At 38.5% G+C, this 22,912-nt stretch overlaps 2 protein-coding genes across 6 annotated transcripts in view; both read right to left on the bottom strand.

Moving 5' to 3' along the window:
- Window positions 1–10,956, bottom strand: part of STK17B (serine/threonine kinase 17b) — a 22,492-nt gene extending 11,536 nt beyond the window's left edge. The window contains exons 1-3 of one of the 2 annotated variants that reach the window (XM_062578535.1): window positions 10,920–10,956; window positions 6,502–6,672; window positions 1,590–1,802 (exon numbers count right to left, since the gene is read on the bottom strand). In XM_062578535.1, the coding sequence (XP_062434519.1) occupies window positions 1,590–1,802; window positions 6,502–6,623 (335 nt within the window). In that variant the 5' untranslated portion in view covers window positions 6,624–6,672; window positions 10,920–10,956. Of the gene's footprint in view, window positions 1–1,589; window positions 1,803–6,501; window positions 6,673–8,527; window positions 8,592–10,919 lie in introns of those variants that run through there. The other variant, XM_062578536.1, reaches the window with a different exon arrangement.
- Window positions 10,957–12,620: 1,664 nt separating this feature from the next.
- Window positions 12,621–22,912, bottom strand: part of HECW2 (HECT, C2 and WW domain containing E3 ubiquitin protein ligase 2) — a 177,890-nt gene continuing 167,598 nt past the window's right edge. For all 4 annotated transcript variants that reach the window (XM_062578146.1, XM_062578145.1, XM_062578147.1 and 1 more), the window contains one exon: window positions 12,621–21,283. In XM_062578146.1, coding sequence (XP_062434130.1) covers window positions 21,172–21,283 — 112 coding nt within the window. In that variant the 3' untranslated portion in view covers window positions 12,621–21,171. The remainder of the gene's footprint in view (window positions 21,284–22,912) is intronic.

Below are 22,912 nucleotides of genomic sequence, written 5' to 3' on the forward strand. Positions count from 1 at the left end.
GTCAGAGGAAGCCTTGTTGAATTCATTTCACAATTCACTTTTTTGTTCCTTACATTCTAAACAAATATTTACATATACAATAAACATGATGGATAATCCAAGATAGATTCTCAAATAAGGAGACTTGTTTTCAGAGTTGATAAACAGCCACAAGGGCATCTAAAAAAATAGGGAATTTTTTGAGAAAACAGAAGCTCAGAATCTGCAAAAGGATTGCAAGTTTTCAATGACCAAAATGTGTCAAGCAGTGATCAAAGCTGACAGAGCATGCATGTGTGCAGTTCCTCTGAAAGGCAAAGTCAATTTGTTACTCTAAATCAGTGGCTACCTTTTTTTAAAAAAATATTTAATATGCAAAGTGCTGTAGTCCCCAAGGACTTTCTCTCTGGTCAGCTTGACATGAAGGATTATTTTAAGAAAAAGAAAAAAGAAAAAAAGAAAAAAAAAACACATCCTAGAATTTGCATTCAGTTTTTATATTAGGTTAACCTGCTTAAAAATTCATCGTAGAGCTTCTTACAAAATTTAACTAGCAGAAGAAATAATCTGTTCAAATTAAACAAACAATTAGACAATTTTAATCAAAATTACCACCAAGTGAAACAGTATTTAAATACACAAAATAAAAATATTTAAAACTTGAATCAAGAGTAAAATCAGTTGTCTGTGCATCTAGGAGTTATTCAGTGAGGAGAGAAAAAAGAATTTCCACTCTATTTTTTGAAAGCTTCTGGTATCAAAGGTCTGTCAAAAAAAATTTTATCAGTCCATCCACCACATCATGTAGGGTCTTAGGCTTCCACCTATATTACTGACAACATTTAGTAGTCACCTCCTTAAGTATCCGGGTCCAATTCTGTCTTACTTTTAAATCTGTCACAATGATCAAATCACACATACAAGGATACCAACAGTCAGAAGAATGTATCCATTCACTGAAAATGGTACTTGGAACACTTTTTTGCATCAATCTATGAGCTAAATACTAAGCATGTCAGACTTCTTAAAAAAAAAAAAAGCATGTAAAGGATGTAAAAGGAAAGAGTAAGACTGAGAATATTAGACTTTCACTTCAACCAGATCAGTTTGCTTGTTTTTCCTGTATGAAATGTGATGCTTAGTCTCACTGTCCTGGCATTTACATCCTAAGGATGTAAAGCACAGCTACACTGTACATTTCCCAGTTTTCTGTTGTTTTAACTAACACATTCATACAACAGAATGGGTGCAGTACTTTTAAACTTTTGAGTACAGAACTGGGATAGGTTTTGGTCTATTTTGCTTTAAGTCTCTACTCCATATTGTTTGACATAACTCTTTAGCTGTGGATGTAACAAAATACACTTACAACATTCACTACAAACATTTGTCATTAACAGCAATGGATTCAACACTTACATTTACATGAAAATAAAGCAAACCAAAAAAGCCCTAAGAGTTTACTTAAGTATATCTTAAGAAAATCCTAGCATCATACATACCATGTACTGTTGTAATTCCTCTAGGTGTTCAGGCAACTTGCACTAAAAATTAATACATTGACAGATTTGTAATTACAAACACAGAACATCTGACGAAAGTGTACTTACTATTCCAACACTAAGATGATCTCATTTGCTGTTTCATAGACTTCATGGAGATTGACTATGCGAGGATTAGATTTCATTAATTCAAGTACAGCAATTTCATGAAGAATCTCTGCTTTGCAGTCCTGACCTCGTCGTCTTTTCTTTAAAAATTTAGCTGCGTATTCTTGACCTGTGGATTTAGCTGTACATTTTCTAACCACAGCACATCTTCCTCTGCAAAGTAAAAGGGAAAACATTAAAACCTAAGATATAAAAAGTAAATAAATTTCCATTATAAATAAAAAGGCATGGCAAGTAACTGGAAATTAGGAAAGCCGTTCAGGGAATGTCATGTTTGGCTTGTTCTTACCTGTTCCCTGGATATTTGCTTTTCGTCACTGTTAGAGCAATAAGCTAGATGGAACTGGTGTGACAAATTACAATTCCTCTTACATATGTAGAGTAATTAGACATTATATCAGAGTATCTGCTGCATGGGCATTCTTGCTGAAGGGTCACAGAATCATAGAATAATTCAGATCAGAAGGGACCTCTGGATAGCTCTAGCTCCTGCTCAAAGCAGAATCAGCTATGAGGCTAGACCAGGCTGCTCGGTGCTTTGTTCAGGCAGGTAATATATAAAAAAAGAAAAATCAAACTCAACCAAATTATAGCACTTAAAGGATACAGCAAACACATCTGTTAAAAGTAGAAAACAGACACAGAAAACAAAGTCTATTTGTATACCTTCTATGGCAAAGGGGAGAAGCTCTGCACAGAAAATTTTAGAGAGCTAAAAAAAAGTTCCTTTCACAAACCATGTAGTACTGCTAAAAACTCAGTTCTGTGCTTTGTTAAAGAACAAAACAAAAAAAACCCACTACTTCACATTCCCTTTTCTCAATTACAGTTAGACAAAGTCTGCTGTTTAATTTCCTAGCCAACTGTTTAGGTATGGAAACAAAAATGTATTTTTGGCAAAGATATGTTTTTAAAAGAAAACCACATACTGTAGTTAGAACACCAAGCTGACCTTTTGAAAAATTAGAGGAAAAAATGCATTTTTTAAGCCAAGTTATAAATTCCTGAAAAAACAAAGTTTTATAATCACAAGTTATGCATTCCCAAAAATGCCTAGTTGCATACTTACAAAGTGTTTTCAAATCATACAAGAAGCATTCTCTTAAAAAAAAAAAAAAAAAAAAAAAAAAAAAAAAAAAAAACTTACGGGCCAAAATAAATTATGTAAAGTTCCAAAAACAGTTATAAAACTATGTATCAAGAACAAGATCTACTCTTACATCTTTGAACAAACAACACTTTTCCATGTGTTCTTTTTTGCCACCATAGCACACAAAGGACAAACCTATGAAGGGGTTGAATACTCAAATACTCGCTGTCTGATCTGCCTTCTCAACTATATTAACTTCTTCAGTAGAAAATATTAGCTCTTCCAGCAAGCTTTGCCCTTCTTCTGGTACAAAAGACTGCTTAAAAGGAATGTATCTAAAATGAAAGGCATGTTTTAGGCATCTTTCAAAAAAACCCTAGATTTCAATGTTTTACCAAAAAAGTACAAATATTTCCCATCATAAATCAGATTACCATATCTGTTAAATACTGTTTGTACAAGTCTGACAAAATTATAAAACATGAAGAGTTGACCTTTATTGTATTTCTATCATTTATGTAGAAATAAATTCAACAAAACAGCTTCTCTATTATTTTTCAGTATCAGCTACCTGTGGATTTTGTACATTTTTGTCCTTGTTTAAACATTAAGTTTAGAAAGGTAGAAGTACAAAACACAAAAGAAAGCAATCAATTTAAGAGCTTAAAGATCATTTACAATCTGATATATGCACACTTAATTTAGAAAGTATCTACAAGTCTGAAACAACTGAATGTTTTCCTAACTCTTAAAGCAACTTACTGTTGCAGAGCATTTAAAGTTTACTGAGCTGAATTTTATAATATACTTAACTCTGAAGATAGCCACACACAGTTTATATTCTATTTTTAAATTTCACATAACCCTGTCAACCACAAAGTTTCCCCAAAACTGAAAAAAAGGGGAACTGTTTGAGTTTCATGAGAACAGCAAGATCCTCCCTTAGAGTTTTTGCACATCTTCTGTACAATAACCGTGGATGCAACAGCTTCAAAGGGTCAGCAGTATCTCCAGAAAGGACTGATAATGTATGAATTTCTATCTGTTTATGGTGTATTTATAGTGTGTCAATTATTAAAATTTGAAGTTAGAAAGTGAAAGAATGAGACTTCACATCTTTGAAGAAGTCAGCAAAAAGATAAGCATCGTAAAAAAACAAATAGCTGTACTCTAGCAAATGCTATTAGTATGCACCTCTGGCATACAAAAATGTATTTCATAAACATATTGCATTTGCCATGCAAATATAAACTTTTACATAACTCCCCATCCCCCCTTTCAATATAATTTCATTTTCTGTTGACTGTTAACCTTTGCCATGTGAATGGATGCTACAATTCCTTTGTCTAGCTTCTGCCTTTCCTCTCTCTGCACAGACTTCAGTGTTTTATCACTGACTCCATGTCTTTTACCTCGAATAATTTTCACCATATATCTTTCTCCATCCCTCTTTTCCTCTTACCCTCACACTGCCATACTACTGTGCCCCAGCAAACAGGATAAACTCATTTAAAGGCAGGATGTATAGGTGTACATAAAACTCATTCAAATCCGTACAGCAGTATTGGCTCAGCATGTAGACAAACAGACTTTTAAAGGAAAGATAGAAAAGGATGGAGACACTGAATTAGTTTCTTTTTTTTTTAAATGAGGTTCTAGAAAAAAATAACACTACACTTATAAAAGCACGTGCAGACAAGCTAACATACGTACACACCAGCAAAACTGTATTTGTGCTTGTGTAAGAATTTATGCAATCTGTGTGTCTGTGAACTAGTTAAAGTTTTTGGTTGAAGCTACAAAGTTGTCATATTACCAAGTGTCTTGAAATGTGCTGAGTTAGTTAACGCAGTCCTGACAGCCAATACCTATCTCACAAACCAGCAATAAAAAGCATCACTAAAACCTAACAGCTCATATAAGAGGCAGCAATTCAGTGAAACAGGAGAGCTGTAGCTTGAAGAAACAAGCCTAGCCAAGTTTTCTTCAGTAAATTGTTTTGGAGCATTGGAATTTCCCCAGAAACAGGAAAAGAGAATCAAATCTCAAGTCTTGTACTGAAACAAGCACAATGGGTTCCCTCTCCTTGTGGCCTGCAAAGCAGCTGCTGAACCATTGCAGTTTACAGCTCAGTTTTATAAGGTAAAAACGATTTCAAGTTATTTTCACATCCCAAGTTATAAACCACAGAAATTCCACTACTTTGGAAGAAGCCAAGCCATCCGCACAGCAAGGACAGAACTACTTTAACCCACCAAACTAAACCTGCCTCACTCATGAGTCACTGTCTTAAATACCAAAAGGACCTAAAAGATAAAAGGGTGTGGAGGAAGAACTGGGGCTCAGGAAGCTTGAGCACGGAAGAGGAACAAAAGAACTATTTATTAAGTAATCTGAAAAGGAAGAAGAAAACAGCACATGAAAACAAAAGTAAATTATACATTTTAGAAAAGCCACATATAAAGGTAAATTTTACACCACTTAGGAAAAGATGCAAGTAATTTCAAAATATTTAAAAAAAAAACATATATGCACACTTAGGTCAGAAAAAGTCCAACAAACTGTTTGGAAAAGCTATTTCCCTGCCTCTGTTTCACTGCACTTTGGCATTAACTTTAAGTCTATTTCTGCAGGTGCAGAAAGGTATATTAAGGACTATGTTTTTGGAATCCCTGCAAAATCTATATATATGTTTGCTTCAGACATCATCTCTCAGATATGTATAATATGAAAATACAGAGTTTTCAGAATACTGGAATTCTACAGGACAGCGTGTACAAACTGCTTCTGTAGAGCCTGGATTTCATAAACAGTGCTGGCAAAGAAGGTAAGAAGAGAGAGGAAAGCTATGGGTTGTAAGGTTCCTTTTTGTGTGTTTTTTTTTTTTAAAAAAAAGAAAGAGTTGTAAAGCACCTATGCTAGAATAATCCAGAGAACAGTAAACACTGAAGAGTTTAAATAATGAAAAGTCACATGCAGAAGAGCATCTTAGCTGACAGAACAAGTTCTGAGTGCAAAGGATCACTCTTCAGTGCATGAACTGCAGAACTGAGGTGTCACTTCCACAGCTGAAGAATTTAAGAACCTTGGAAACAAGACCAGGGAATTGCTGCTGTTATGTTTGCACGGCTTTATACACAAATGCCCTGAATATTTTGAAGGTATGAAGTAACCTAAAAATTTTAAACAAAAATCAACTCAGATATCAGTAACAATATCATAAATATCAAGGACTTTTAAAATTATTTTACTGCAGCAAGCGTGTCAAGGAAGCAGACTATGAAATTAATCAGAAATAGCAGCTTGTTAGAAACCTAGTCTAAACTGTTGACTGTGGGAGGGAGAAAGAAAAAGGTCTTTGCTAGACCTTTTTTCTAGATTTCAAAAAAAATCTATTCCAACCAACTCAAAATTCCCATTCTTGCAGTATCACCCTATGTCATCTCTTCTTTATATAGCTGGAATGTGGTACATCCCTGGACAGGAGTAATGAAAAAAAAAAGAAAGAAACATATTCCTAGATCCACTTGCTCATAGAAACAGCCTTTCTGACATGGAAAGGGCTGACATCTTATGTCTCAATGTACCTTTTTCCTGGTCCCTAGGGAACCTGTTAGATACTGCAAAGAAAGGCAGAGAGAAGGAACTATTTAATTCCCCATCAACTACTGCAACAGTTTTCCAGAAGGAAAGTCTAACACTGCACAGAGGATTTACCTGCAGCAGAAATCCCTCTTATTAAAATAAAATAAGTAGTCTTACCTTCCTAGCTCTTTAGATTCAAGCACGTAGAAATTGTGAAAATTGTCTGTCTTGATTTGTGTCTGTAGAGATGTGGCTAACAAGCCTGAAAGGCTTTTACTCTCCAGCTTTCTCCTGGACATTGTCAGGAGTAGGTCTTTCTCTTCTACCAGTCACCTTGTTACTGACAACCTGTTAAAGCAATATATACAAGAGTTTTGGAAATCTCAGTTATGCAGGAGGATAGTATACAAACATTAGGACTTAGGTCTATCAAAATAGAATAGCCTTAAGTTTGCTTAACAGTTACTAAAGACAACTTAATCACTTTAAATATAAAACTTTAAAAGAATATTAATTAACAGAATCAAGTAATGCCAGGGAAATTAATTCAAATGGTAACTTTTTTTTTGTTACATCACCTTAACATTTGAGATAAGAATGCTTTTTCCTGGAGTATACTAATACAAAATTAGCCACAAGCATTAGCCTTTTTACTAGAACTAATAAATATTGTAAACATTACTTTTTTTTTTTTTTTAATTTCATGAGAACAAGCTTACTTAACTACTGTACAGAATCTGGAGAAGTTCTAGCAATTCCCTGAAGTTTACCCTACACTTAACTAGTATTGGCTAACTTGAACAGGATTTCGTCCTTCTTGTTGTCTGCAACACAGCAGGCACAGCTGAGTACAAGAAAAAATTTACAGTAGAAATCTCCAAAAATTTTTAATTACTTGTAGCTCACTTCAGTTTTTCTTTAACGCAAGACAGATTTATCAGAAAAGCAAGACAAATCAGTGTTATTTAAGGATAAGAGGAATCTTGATTGATTAAGTTAAACAGCAATGTTCTCCTTAGTAGTAAAAAAAACACAAAGCAGTTTACAGTTCAGATAAAGTTAACAACCTTATAAAAACATGCTTTCAATATCCAAACGGCAGCAGTATACTGTCAAAACTTCTGGGGGAGCACTTGAACTAGTTATGACTCAAGTATTATCTGACACCCATCAAACACTGAACAAATTATCAAATCCTGAAATGAGTGTACACATACTGGAACTTGTTTGGATTTAAACAGACATTCACACTTCAGCAGGAAAAAAAAAATCAATATACTTTTCAAAGAGTTCCTTCTAATTAGCATCTGACAAGCATAAAATAGCTTCTTAAAAATTTATCGATGCAGTAATATGTAAGCCCTTGAAACAATTTTAGAAGCTGGGATGTTTTGGTGGGGGGTTTTTTATTTATTTTTAAAAGTATGTCTTCTTTTATCCTGGATTAAACCAACTCCTCATTCAAGAGGCCAAAGCGTATGTCTGAAGCTTTACGTTGGATTCTCCTCATACAGCTTGAACAGTAAGATATCTTATTACTGAACACTTCACAAAAAGATTTAAATTACAAAAAAATTACTTAAGTATTTAAGAGTTGCCTTTATTGAATTCATTAGGTAAGCTTTCATTTTTTGTTACTATTCTTAAAGAGTTACGGTTTGTTAGAACTTTTGTCTTATTCTAGATTAACTGTGTGCTAAGAAACTATCTCCTCTCGATAGGTTGGGAGCATCAAGAACACGGAAAAACGGAGAACCGTCGCCAGTGAACAGGCAACATCAGCTACTGAGGAGAAGGAGAACCGGCGTTTTTCAAGCCCAGTTAGCTGCAAAGGAAACCCCCAAATTCAAACAGGTTAACTATTTTCAAAAATAAAGGTAACACGAGTTTTATACATTGCACTTGGGGCAGAAGACGTCAGAAGTACGGCTCTCGGAATAATCAGCAAAACTGCCCTGCTTTAGCTGGCGGGGGCGGGGGGGGCGTCGCTTAAATTCACCGATTCAAAATAAAATAAAAATTGAGGCGCCGCTGCCGCGGCGGCCGGCAGCAGCGCGCAGCGGGACGTTATGAGCCGGCGCACGCCACGCCACACCGCTCCGCAACGCTGCCCACGCCGCGGCCTCACCCGCCCGCGCCGAAAGCGGCCGCGGGGGCAGCCGGCGCGGCACGGCGCGGCACGGCACGGCGCGCGCGCACTCACCCCGCTCCGAGGAGGGCCCGGCGAGCCCGCCCGCGCCGCCGCCCCGTAACGGCCGCCGGCGCCGCCGTTGCCGTTTGAAAAGCGCAGCCCGGCAGATGTGGCTGCCGCGGCGGCGCCCAGCGCGGCCCGCCCACTCCAGCGGCCGAGAGCCAATCCGCGCCCAGCTGGCGGTGCCGTCCGCCCCGCCGGTTGGCCGGGCGCTCGCCCAATGGGGCGCGCCGCCGGTCGCCTCGCCTCGCCTCGCCTCGCCGGCAGCCGGGGCGGGGCGGGGCGGGGCGGCAGGTGCCGCCGGCGCGGGGCCGCCCCCGGCCCCCGGGAGCGAGCGAGCGAGCCGGGATGCCCGCCCCGCCGCGGGGCGCCGCGCAGAGCCGCCGCCGCCGGGAGAGCGCGGCCCGCCCGCCGCCGGCGCTGCGCCGGGGGAGCCATTTTGTCTCCGCGCCTGGTCCCGGCCCGGCGGCGGGGCTGGTCGGGGCGCGGCGTTACTTAGGGCTTTACAGCTCGAGGTGACCTGAGAAAAAAAAAAATCAGAGGAGCTACGATTTATTTATTTTTTTCTTAAGACCTCTTTTGAGGATAGATAGTAGCCTTAAGTGCTCTTCGCAAATCGGATGAGCTTAAGGGCCTTCTGAAATAGCTGCTCCCGCTTTGTTTGTCAAATTGAGTTCCCTCCCTGCGACTGTGCAGCAACCCAAGGGGCTGCTCGAGAAGGCTGCAAAGGTTCATTTCAGAATAGATGTGCCGTAAGGGCAGAAATACTGCTGGAGCGTGCGTTTAAGAGTTACGAACTTCTTTTCAGCAGTGCACCTTTACAGTTACTGGGCTAGTGCCGTTTATGCCCTGGCACTGCCAGCAAAATGGCTCATTACTATATGCTTGGAGAAGACAGTGTCTAAGTCATGCAATACTTACCTGAAGACTAGTTGAGGTAACAGGTGCAGTTTGATAAAATTGAAAGTACAGGACTTCAGAATATGTTATACCAATACATTTGGCACAGTAACATACACCTGCTAAGAACAAGAGCTGCTTTTGAAAAGTAACTCCCACTCACTTGACCATCTATAATTTTAGCATTTTGAGCAGTAGATGCTTTTGATCTTCAGTCGAACCTTCACTCCCTCTTACAGAGCTTGGCCATCTCTGCACAAAGCTCCAGCCTAGACCCTTTCTTCATTATAATGTGATTTCAAATAGCCTTGCCAAATAAAATACTAATGTACGATCCATGGAAAAGACTCATTTTGTTGAGGTTCCTTGCACAGTATGAAAAGCAAACAGCATTCCGGACATACCAGATGATCCACAAGAGTAAAATTTAAAGATGTCTGCAATTACGATGCTTTTGGTTATTATAGCACAGGGTGCCAAAAAATAAATGACAGTGCTTATGTCCGTCTCCTTAACTGTTTGTGCCCCCTTGCAGATTCTTTCACAGCCAGGATTTGCTGTACTTTCCCCTTCAAGTCCTGAAAGCTAAATAAGTACTAAAAACATTTCATGTCATGGGAGTATTACTGCCGCCTTTGTTATCTGTTTATATAATGCCATGGAAGCACGCATGGCACTTTACCGACAGGTATGATTGGCAGGACTCCACCCCGAGGACTTTGGAATTTTAATTAGATACCACAGAACGACAAAGAAAGGGTGGAGAAGGGGGAATGGCAGGGTGAAGGTTACAACAGTGCAGGATCATGAACTATGTTTATTATCATACATGCATCAGCTTGTTTTTAAAAATCAGTTCTAGTAGAATTTAGGATGAAGGTCACTAATAGATGTTTCTAATTACCCAGAATGCATTAGCTTCAGAATTCCTATTCTTAACACTAACTTTCTCTTGCTTTCTTTAATTATCTATTAGGATAGACAACACTGGCTTTTTGCTCTCTTTAAAAGCTTTTACAGATGGAAGAATTTTCTCTTGATCAATTTTCCATCTGTCAAAGATGTCACGTGCAGCTCGTTTTGATCGGAGCCATAGGCCCTTTAGGAAGCTAGCATTTTAGAAGAAGCTGAATTCCCTCAAGTATTGCTGATTTCAACTCAGACCTACCATGGGGTTGATGAAGTTTGGACCATATAGACAGCAACCTACCCTTTTCAGCAGCTAACTCAGTTGCTGCAGTGAAGGACAAGTAGACTACACCAGTTAAGGGCTACATAAATGGAAGTTGAGACTCTCCAAAACTTCTTCTCCAACTTGTTTGTAATAACTACTTTGACAAGACATTGGCAAGGAAAGATGTTAATCTGTAGCACCAAAAAAAGGTCTCCAAAACATGAGGCAAAAGAATAATTTCACAAAGCTGTTAGTCTACCTTCACGTGGCACAGCCACAAGTACTCAGTATGTCCTTAACTAACATATCACATGCAAAACAAAACCTTACCTGAGAATCTTCAGTGTCCAGAAGTTCAAAAGTCAGGGGAAAAGGCCCATGTCTTCCATATGTTGCCTCTACTAATGCAGCCATCAAGCAGCAACCATCTGCCTGCAACGTGGGAGATAGTTGTCGTGCAAAGTGCCCGCAGTTGTTCACTTGCTGGAAGAGCATAGTGTTGGCATGCCAGACACCACACACAGCAGGCTGGCAGAAAAGTATGCTGACACACTCAGATTATAGCATAAAACTGCCTGTCTTAGGGGTGATATTCCTATGCTTAGGCTGAATGTTTTCTCTCATTCTGCAGGGATAAAATAAGCAAGAAAACAAAAACCCAAATCCATAGAGATTACCAAACATGTCTATGATAGTGCTAGTAGCTGAAAAAGCCTAACATCCCAAATACCGAACTAAAACAAGAAATACTTTAAGCAGTATAAATAATATAAACAACATTTAATAAATATTCTAAATAACATTTCCAACATGCCCCTCCTAACCAGCGTGCCATCTCCTGCCATATCTGCTGTAATTCTGGAAATGACCTAGTAATTGAATCTGCCCCCACCAAAGGCAGTATCATATTCTTATTTTATACAGGTGTTTTAAAGAGCCTGGTTTTGCCAGTGTCGAAATTTCTAAAAGAATGTCACCACAGTCACATGCAAGAAACAAGTAACAAAAAGCAGGCAACTCTGCTCCATGCAACAGGCAAATACTGACTGTTTCACCCAGTTACTGCTTAGCAGAATTGCCTCACTGTGACCTTGCACGAGCTTTACACAAACTCCAATCTCAACAGTGGAGGGAAAGTGGGCAGTTGTGGTGTCACTTATCAAAGATCAGACCAAAAAGGTCTTAGGAGTCTGAAATCCAGAACTACATCAGAGAAGCAAGTCTGGAAGGTAGTCTTAAAGCCTCTTCTGTTCCCAAATCATCTTCCCTTTAATGATTTAGCTTTGCTTGCATCACATTTCTGCTAGCAGGTACTGCAAGACTTCATTCTAGGAAAGCAACTTAAAAATAGTAGAAATACTTCTTTAATATTAGATTCTAGAAAGAGCATTTATGAAAAAAATAATATAGCAGAAGCAGTAACTTGTCATTTAACCATTCTAGAACAAACATCTCATTGGACTATGTCTGAGTGGGAAGAATTCTCAAACAAATCCTATGTAAAGACCAATATCTCTTAATAGAACTAGCATAATTTGTTACAAAAGCAGAAGGAATCATTTGGTGGGGGCCACTGACTTTTACTGAGAGGCTAATCGTTCAAATGCTGCTCAACAACTCTGTGTCAGAAGTCAGCTACGGTTACAGGCATTTAAAAAACATAGCTGATACTCCACTGAAAGGGAGAGAAGCCTCGGCTTCTCCAGCATGTTGATTGTCGCATCTCGTGCTTTGTTTGTTTACTTTATGATAGCCTTCGTTTCAAATGTAGTTCTTGTTCAAATTAGGATGCACATTGTTCCAGAATTCTTATTTTCTCTGCTTCCAAAATAACGATTTGCAACATGCCAAACTCTGCAGGGCACCTGAAGTCATTTAGAAAAGGCGAGGCAAGAAAGGTTATCATTTGGATTCTCCAAGTGTTTTAACCTGCTGCATATGACGTAGAATGATCTATAGAAAAGGGGTACTCATTTTAAAAATGATGTTACGATACATTCAGAGGCACAATGAAAGAGTAAATTTCCAAAGTGGATTTTGTAAGAAGATTTATTTTGAATTAAGTGATTTCATGATGAAACATGGTCTTAAACAAAATAGATATCAGTATGAAAATAAAATTATACAGAGAAAAATCTTTTCCCCAAATGTTTTTGAATAGCCGGAAATACAACACAACAATCCTATATTCAACTGAGTAAATAATTATGCAAATCTGTGAGCAGTCAAACATTATAGTACATTCCTTGAAGCCAGGCACAATGAAATGCCCCTGTAACATACTCAGCACATTTCACATCTGCTCTCCCTGCCTCAAAGAAATTGAAATGTGATGCAATGTAAATGGAGAAAAAGACATACATCATCTTAATGCTTGAAGCACATTTTCCCCATTTAGTATTTTGTGAGACATATACCAAATTCAGATGAAATTTAAATTGCCTTGTAGAAAGATAGAAAAATCTGGTATTATATTTGATATACAGTCTTGTGGACACTAAACTGAAAAGTATGGAAAGGATTAAAAAATACACCGCTTGTTCTACTTAAAGTTTAGAAATAAATATGCACTATAATTCTCAGTGCCTGAAATTCTTTAAAAACAAAGAACTTGGTATAAAATTAGATCAGTTAAATTGTCAAAAATGAGGGAAATGCACCTGTATACCTGTTAGATTCTGGATGCCTGCATCCCCACTACAAAAACTCATAAAACTATATGCACTTTTGAACATACTGAAAACCAAAACTGTAGCCTCGTAAGGACAAGAATACTAAATGACTTGGGGGCACCAGCCTTCCATACCAAATGTTCAATTTGGTGCCTTTTTTTCTCTAAAGTTTTCCCTTTCTATATTATATCAGCCCTTATGAGTATAAATGTTCAGTCGCTTATAGGAAAGGCAACCTTGCTGATCCAGATTCGCGGATGCCCTCAAGGTTATACCATCCAAGGAAAAACAGAGTACAAAAGCATCCTCCTAAGATGATGTATGTACTTAATATCATTAAAATTCTTCCTCCATGCAATGCTGATAATAAACAACAGTCTCCTGAGTGTTAAAGACTCATTGCAGGAAAATGTCCTGCTGTACGGAACTTTTGAAGCATCAGGGTCCAACATACTAGTCACCTTCTAGTTTGAGACTTAAAAGTTTATATGTAAGTTTATACTCCTACCACCTGAAGAAGAAAACTTGCAAAGAATTCTGCTCTTGACTTTTGTACTCAGCTTCATCCAAATGTCTTGGTTTTTAGGTAAAGAAACAGATCCTGAAATTCTTCCTACCTACTTCCTTATTTTTTTTTTTTTTTGGATGATCTCACTAGAGCATGAGAATTGGCCAAAGTCATTGTATTAACACCTAAAATAGGCTTTAGAAACTTTACACCAATTCCAGAATGACAAAAATACCTCTTGGTGGAAATTCATGGTTCTTATGCAACCATAACATAAAACCCAGCCAGGTAAAATAAGCATGTACATTTTCACACATCTAAATGTTAGGTAGTTAGGATTTGGCCCACTACATTTAAAATTCAAATTATCATTAGTAGTGATGATCTGATTTTTTATCAGATGTCAATTACCTTGCCAATACAGCTAGTAGTAAACACAATTGTAAAAACAAAGGCAAGTAAGACTTCGAAACACCACCCTTTTTTATTTAGAAGCCTTCATTTTCTTGAGTAGTCCAATAAAAAAAAAAAAAAAGAAACAACCAACAGAGAAATTATTTTTCTGATCAGCACTGCTCAATATCCTATTTCCATCCCTACTCGTTCAGCTTTGTTTTCACTCTAGCACTCTTCCCTGGCTGCATTTTAAATGCTGTACTTCCTGTGTGGAACAACCGTATCTTATCATTACAACGCCTACAGTTACATTCCTGCTTTAGCATAAATTGTGAGGGTTCAGGTATTTATTTGTTTATTCATACAGGAATCTATTTTAAAATCACTCAGCTCCAGTATCTGACTGCAGTCAGCACTGCAATCTTTATTTGCAAAAATCTTTATTACTTGGACTCATACTATCAGACAAGTTAATGGAGTCAGTATTTTTAACTATAAAAATAATCATTTTCTTGATTTAAAATGAGATGCTGAGAGATACATCAGTGGACTATGTCATGAGCTGCCCATATTGCTATTAACAGGAAATGGAGACGTGAACTATGTTTTGGAAGAAACCCATTTTAAGGGTTGCACGGCTAGAGCCTCCAGCTGGGGAAGGCCTCGTCTGCTGCAAAGCAGCAGCTCCCTCGCCTCCGCGACTGCTCCATCAGCACCAGCCTGCCCCACTGCGAGGGCTGCTCTCACCTCCAGCCAAAACCTGCTAGAAGCAAGTGGGGGAAATTCTGGTGATAGAAAACTCTGCAAGAAAAATCCCCTGCCTCTTTATTAACTTTGCAAAACCAAAGTCAAAGGACATTCCACTACCGGATACCTAATCAAGTATTTGATTTTCAAATATATTTTATGACAACTACTGAATGAAGAGATCTTGTTCTTAAATCACACACAAGATCTAGATTCCAGAGTAACGTTTAGGCTCTTGACTCTTTGGACGGAGGGGAGGTACTCTTGTTGCAAAGGAGACCGGTTTAATTCTGTATAGAAAAGTAAACGAAAGCACAATCTTACTCTGATAACTGTAGTTACAGTTAGCATAGGTGGCCAGTGTTTCTCTCGGGGTGATTGCAGGATTATGTGCAATTGAAAGGGAGAGGATGGCCTTTGGAAGGCAGCCCAGAAAAAAGGACACCAGACTCTTGTGGAGTATTGTAGGCCTATACACTTAAAAACCAATTACCTTGAGATTAGTACAAAGCTACGTTAAATTAGCGGGCCAGTGTGCCTCCTGAGGGCACTCTCGGTATATGGGGCCTTTTCTGGTAGGGGCTGATTGGTAAGTTTCTGGATGTACTAAGAACAAAAAAACTGTGTACTGAAAAACAAAATATAATTTCCATTATTCATAAGTTTTTAAAAGAATGAAGGATTCAAACATAGCTTGGCTGTATACTGCATTCACCGTAACTTTAAGAGATTTGTTACTATACATCTACAGTTAAAATTTATTATTATTCTTTAATACGGTCTAACTGCAGTTGCTGCATAATGGAAACAAGTTCCAAATGCCGATTACTGATTCAGAAGGGGGCTAATTAATGAGCACAGTATTTCAGAAAGCCCTCGGGGGATATGTCAACAGCACTTCAAATACATACAAATATTACAACGGACTGTAACTGCTTCAGAGAAATCCTGCACTGTCATCCTTTTAAACTTACAATCTGGAGAAGTCTTTTGGAGCAGTGACATTTTAACATCACTGATTTTAAATAGACCTCTCAGATTACAAGTTTACCTAAAAATACCTATGATATAACATGACACTGAGCAAAGCTGACAAAATAAGGTCCTAAATTAAGTTTTCACCTGAACAATACCTTTCTTTAAATTAAAACCCAACACATGCTATAGAAATGGTATTCTACTTTTATATGTTCAGCTTAATGATTTTGCATCTTGTTAGTTATGAAAAAGGGTTGTAAAAAAGCTTTTAACCTTGCTGTCTTTTCAATAATTTTTTTCATAATATTTGCTCAATGTGTATTTATCTTTCCATCAGACAAGCAATTTCAAATTTAACCCCTTAAACTCTTTCTTATGTTACAATATTTAGGCAAAAGGTTAGATTAGTTCTATAGCAGCCATTGCAGTTGTGCTAATAACATTGTAAAGGGTTTTTTTACTTGCAACATGTCAGCTAGTCAACCCTTAATATGTTTGCATTCTATTTTGGCTTGCAGAGTAGAGGCAAAATGCAAATAGTTTAACAAACCAGGTTTGAATAATTATTCTGAAATTTTACTAGGAGTAGAATTTGCTTGCCTTTTGAAGGTGGCAAGCAATGGATGAGAAAGGGAAATAATAGTGGTAGCTGAGTATTAATACTGTAAGGTTCATGTTAAGGCAAAAGTCTGTAATCTTATGACTGGAGACAATACTTATTGCTTAATTAATAGGAATGAATTATGCTTCCACACAAAATCAGTGGCAAGATAAACAGAGCTACTAGTATAATTTAAAACCAGTAAGTTTCATTTGCTGAAAAGGATAAACTAGCTTTATATTACAGGAAATGAGCTTATACAGGATACTCCCACACAGCTAGCACAGATTTCCATTTTGCAAGTAAGAATTCCCTCTGCCCGGGCCACGGTGCTTGTGAATATCTCCAGGACCATCAGCTGTTAACACTGGAGGCACTCAGTAACCCTCTGCAATTAATCCTGAGATTACATAGAACAAGCAGATAATACTACTCCTAATGCTTCAGAAGCAAGCTTTCTGGGGATGTTAGAAAGATTAAAAATACAAAGGAAACCACCAAACTGTCTTCTTTCCAGAACTAAAAATGAGCAAACTACCAGTCCAGTGCTCTGCTGGCTTACCTCATGCCATAAAGTCTATCTGATGTCCTGCCAGCATGCTACTGCCTAGATTTGCAGTTTCCCTGAAAATTACATGTATTTACCATATACTGTATGACCAGAGATTAACAACTTTAATGCAGAGTTTATGTGGTGCCCAGCAGGCCTGTGCACTCAGATAGATTTCACTCTAGATATTCTCTAAGCAATACTAACACCTTTTTATGGTAGGTTCACAACATGGATAACAAAAATTATTTTTGAAAAAAAGGGGAACTGTTTGAAGAATATCAAGGAACACTTGATGGGGGGGGGAGGGGTGTGCGCACGCGCGCATGCAGGCATTTCCAGTAGAATTATATATTACATGGGAATTTATTTTGGATTAAGAGAATCCTTTCACATGTTAATCTGCAACCTGTAGCTGATGGTGTTGCACATAGCCATCTCCTAACTGCACTGGGTGCTAACACAGCTAAGGTGACTCCTTCTGCCTTGCAGACTTTGAGTGGGTGACTGCTTGCTCTAGGAGATGACACATCGCATAAGTTCAATGATTACCATTTTTTCCAGTGTATTTAGCAGTGTTACAGTTGAATCGGTTGCTAGTAGTACCAAGCGTGTAAATGCACATCTGCTCGGCCAGGAATGCTGCACCCGCATGGGGCATGCACCCAGGATCAAGGTGGGCTGAGTCCCTGGGCGCCAGGGATGCAGGTACGTGCCAGCCCTGTGTGGACACCCAGCCACGCAGGCTGCCTGGGCTCACCACTGCTTTTAGGCTAGCAGTGCCATTTCCAGCAGAGCAGGAAACCCAGGCACCTCACCTGAGCTCTCATGGGTACCCCCCGCCAGACTTTGTGCGTGATGGAGATGCTGCGGGTTACGTGAGCACTGGCTGTCACCGCGCTGTAGCTGAAGGGAAGCTATTGCCTGCTCCATGTAGCCCGCTCACGCGAAGCTCCTTCGCAGCGACTGGAAAAGCTGTGAGAAGACAGAGCGTTTCAGGAAGGTTTCTCAGTCTCTCTCTATTCAGGACCCTTGTGCCTGCCACTGCACATCATAAGCTAAAGCCCCGGGGTTGTTTGCAGCACTCATCTGCAGGACACGAAAGTTGGCTTTCACTCTGAGAAGTGGTTAATGGGAATGGCTTCCCATGCGGAAAGGAGACTATTCCATTCAGTAGCCAAGAGATGGGGGTGTGTGGAAAAGCTCAGGCTTCGTTTCTTATGCTCCCCCACTACTCATCTCTTCAGAGCACCAGCATTGCTCATAACATCACAGGGCACCAGCCAAGCACTCGAGGCAACCTTGGTAGCCGTTTCCAGGCAGCCAGCTCCTCATTGCTCGCACAAAACATTCTTCCAGCATCCTACACACAATGTTGGCAGTGAAGGAGGAAGTAGCAGATTTTCCTTAGTCCTTCTCAGTCCTAGTGCTACATGAATTCTAGACTTCTTTCTTTTTCTTTTTTTAAACTTTCACCTGCTGCACTGGTGATCCTGTCAAATCTTTACAAAATCCTGGATTATGACAAGTAACTTCAAATATTTATATATGTATAAATACAGAACAAATGTGTGTGGTAGGTTTAAATAAAAATTGACAGATGCATTTATTATTTTTGATTTGTACAAAAGCATAACTTAAAGGCAGACTAGTATAAACTTCTTTTGTGCCAAATATTTAAACTTTTCATTCCAAAGAGTTTCTGATTCAAAGCTCGCAGACAAAGTTTCCACCTGGGAAATCACCTTTTTAGATAACAGATAACAGAGTATTGTAAAATCAAATTTCTGCTGTCTCTCAACCAAGCAAAAGTTACATTCTGCTCTGAGTGCCAAAGTTTCAGCTACTCGATGAATTGACCACATGAAACAAGCCATGCTGGAGTGACGTGATGAAAAGTGAATTTGCCTACTGCTCAAGATGTGCACTAACACCTGTGACATGCATTCTTAGCAAAGATCGATAAGTATATGAGTGAAAGTAGAATGACATGTTTGGATTTTCCTTTGCTACTTCGTATCAACCAGAACTAGCATAAGAAAACTCGTATTACTTGAGTGAGTCCCAGATGTCATGCAGAAACTGAGTTATTCCTGAAGTCAAAGGATGCTTTCATTCTGATTTTGCAAGTGGGTTTTCCTTCGCACAGGTAACACGTACTCAGTAAGCCCAACGAGTTTCCTCAGTCTTTGCTGCTACCACCACAATTGCACCTGCCTTCTGACCCGGAGGGTGGAATGGCAGCCTCTGCCGACGACATCTTCACTTCCATAGGAAAACACTCCCAAAGAAACGAGTAGGATACCTCCCTTGAGGTGCCCTTCCCAGAGTCTCCAAAGTGAGCATGTTAAGTTTACTTCAGAAGCTACCTCTCCCACAAAATAGGGCTTGCTGTGCTTCTGTGCTATCAGGAGGACCAACATAAAGCTAGTTTCACGTTCTTGTCATTCAGTATCCAACTGCAACTTTCTGAATTTTTAAAATGTGCTGGATGTACTGTATCTCAGCAGCTGTACAAGAAACCACGCACAGCTGTGTACATATTCCACAAGACCATCTGGAGGAAAGTACCAAAAGTGGATGCGAGCAAGTCTTGTGTATTTCAGCAAAATTAAGCTTAAATAAATTGGTATCCATGCAGTGTTTGATATGCCATAAAAAAGAACTAATTCAAATAACATTTGATAAGAAAACGACTTATCAGTGAAAATGCAAGCTTAAAAAGACTATGAAGAGTTTATATCTTGTAGGTGTTCACTGATATGAGACAGTGGCATTATAATCAGTGGTACACCTTAAAGTAGGTTGCTCATGAATTTCCAAACGAGCTAGTGTTTTATGGTGCTGTACAAATAAAAAGTTGCGGGGAACATATGAAATATTTGTATTAAACTCCATTGCGTTAAGTTATCCAATGCATGAAAAATGATCCAGATGCATTTAAAATAAATGCATATTACAATATCACATATAGTAAGTATTATAAAATTATTACTTATGTGCACAGTCCTGATATCTATAGACATGGCACCGTGAAGAAAGCCTGGTTCCTAAGCATTTTATAGATACTTGATAGTGATGCAGTTTGCTGTCAGTCAGATCATAATGTCCCTTCAACTTTGGTACATTCAGTGCAAAATATTCTGGGAGTTTTTTTTTTACCCTTATAAAAATAAAAGGCATTTTTTTCCCTTGAGAGTGCTTAAATAATAAACACTAGCACAATGCTTGTTTAAGCATGGAAAGTGACACAAACAGAAATAGCATTTTAGTTTGCTTTTTTTCCTGTTTACACTCTAAGAAACATAATATAATGAACCTATAAAAATAAACAGAAGTCACTGTGTAAGGAATTTTTCCTGATATGCTGTGATAAATCGCTAGTTTCTTCTTAAAATAGTTTCCATGCAGTATAAAGCATAAAATCAGTCTTATTAAGTTCATTTTATAACAGCTCATTTTTTGCCATATACACCACTTGCACATACAATTCCACAAACCTCTTTAATGCAACCCGTTGTTGTGACATCTTTTCCTGCTAACTTTCCTTCCAGTTCACTTCTGCCCCATGAAGCTGAAATCTATGGTGTGCACCATGCAGGCACTCGTAGTCTTAGGTATAGCAAGTACTGGATATTCTATTATAACATATGGCATAAAATAATGTACCTTTATGAATCTTCCCCAAAAAGTCTCATCGTGTGATTTTTCGGTAACTTAGTGCAGGGGCTGAATGATTTCACATTTTGACTTGAATTTTATATTCAACGACTTTGGTGAAATCCAGTTTTCAGGTACATGTCAGTTTTGCTGTAGCCATGTTGATCACAACACAGGATTGCGTTTCTTGTTTTCTTGGAACATGAGCATAAAAATTGTGGCAGTCCTGAAAAACTGTGGCTTGCAAGACTTGGCTTTTGCTGCACATCAGGCACACTCTAGTGTCACCGCAGAGGATTCTGCCACTACCACAATGCTTTTAATTGCTTCATTAGCTCATTCACGGAATCTCATTATCTGAATTGCATCATGAAACAATTTTCCTCTAGGAAATCCAATACAAACATTATTTCATTCTTTGAGAAGACAAATCCACAAAGTCCAACGAGCTGGGCACTGTGGTTAGTGTATCACTCAAGTCCAAAAGTACTTGTCTCTTCAACTGCTGTCAACAGTTTTTCATATAACATAGAGAATGACGGATAAGGGGGAAGGTCCAGACGATTGAAACAAGTGTGAGCCCTGCGAGGAGTGGAGGGGTGGGGGAGGGGGGGAAGAAGAGGCCAATAAGTGCATTATTCAAAAGTTCAAAACAAAATACACAAACTGGTATGTGCTTGTGCAGAGATGGATAGTCTTCTTTCAGAAGACGTGCAGTCAAATCACATTTTCCAGCTGAACAAGTAGTGAGGTGTAATCTACTTTTTCTAATCAAAATAATTCAGTGAGAAATATTTGTCAAGGTCTTTAGAACCACAGTAATAGCTCAAAAGGGGTAGTGCAAATTTTATTCATTAAATGCGCATGAGAAAAGAATGATATAACATGGTACAGTTTGAACAGGATTTTCTGAAAGCTTGTTTGTAAATGTATCTTATGAGAAGTAACTTTTTTCTCTGCACTGATGATATTTGATTACTATATTGGTAATCATGAACAGTCCATTTTCAGTAAGAGGTTATTGGATTTGATGAAGTATTAAAAGTACACGAAATGTGCAGAAAACAATCCGATGTTAATATAGGACAGACAAACCAGATTCTTTTCATTGTGCACTTCCTCAGCTAGCATATGGATTGTGTTCCTGGGAAGTTGCTTCTTGTGCTGATTTACACGTCTACAGCCATGGCCCTGCAAGCCACTGACCTTTAGAATAATGCCTTCTGTAATTACATGAAACTATGCACGTACCTCCAATGTACCTTCACGTGTTCTTAAGAGGATAAATATACGTTTTATTTCTCAGTTTCCAAAGACTGCCTATCTCAGTCTTTTGATACACTTCGAACTCTTGAAACTTTTTCCAGCAAATGAAAGGAGAAATTATAGACGTTTCTTTTCTTAGTAGAGTAACAAATTGTCTGACTGCAGTGGCAAGGATAATTCTTCCTAAAACACTATTGCGGATGAGCCTGCTCTAGTGAAATAGATAGCATAACTGTTAGTGCGATGGGTTCTTAAGGAAGAAATGCTGGGAAAAAAAGCTAGAGGAGGTAACTTTTCTCCTTTAAAGCTCTTTACTGAAGTCTCACTTTAGACTTTGATTTTACAGGATGAAAACCTTTTTGTATTTTGGTAGGTCTCTGTTTACAAATACTTTACTCTTTTGCAATAAAACAGACCACAGTTATTTAAACACATTTCAGTAGATAAACAGAAACTTTTCCTACAGTGACCTGCCCTTCATATCACGACCTGTATTAAGTATAAATGTATAATGTCAATGGAAGGACTGAACAAATTCCCTCCTAAGAGCAAACACAACTCTTCATTTACACTAACCACTCCTAGCAATGTGAGCGTCTACAACAGAGCTCTAATGAGCTTTCACAAAGTCAGAATGTGCTGACTTCCATGGGAGCAGATTTATTGTTTGCTGTTCTAAGTGCCTCTCAGATCCTAACTACTGGGATGGAACATGAAGTGAAGTGGGTTAAGCTAGTTTGTTAAAAACACAAAAGAGCTCATTACAAATCCTCAGTGAAGGTGAAACATTCACTTAGGATACTAGGAAACAGCCTTATGGTGTCATAAAAATATTAGGCATGAGCAATGCATACACAGAAGGTCACACTATCATTAGAAATACAGTCTCAACATCAAGAATGTAATCTCTTGAGAAAAAAAAAAAAAAAAAAAAAAGTATTGTAT

The sequence above is a fragment of the Rhea pennata genome, chromosome 6 (assembly GCF_028389875.1).
Source record: "Rhea pennata isolate bPtePen1 chromosome 6, bPtePen1.pri, whole genome shotgun sequence".
NCBI classification, from domain to species: Eukaryota; Metazoa; Chordata; class Aves; order Rheiformes; family Rheidae; genus Rhea; species Rhea pennata.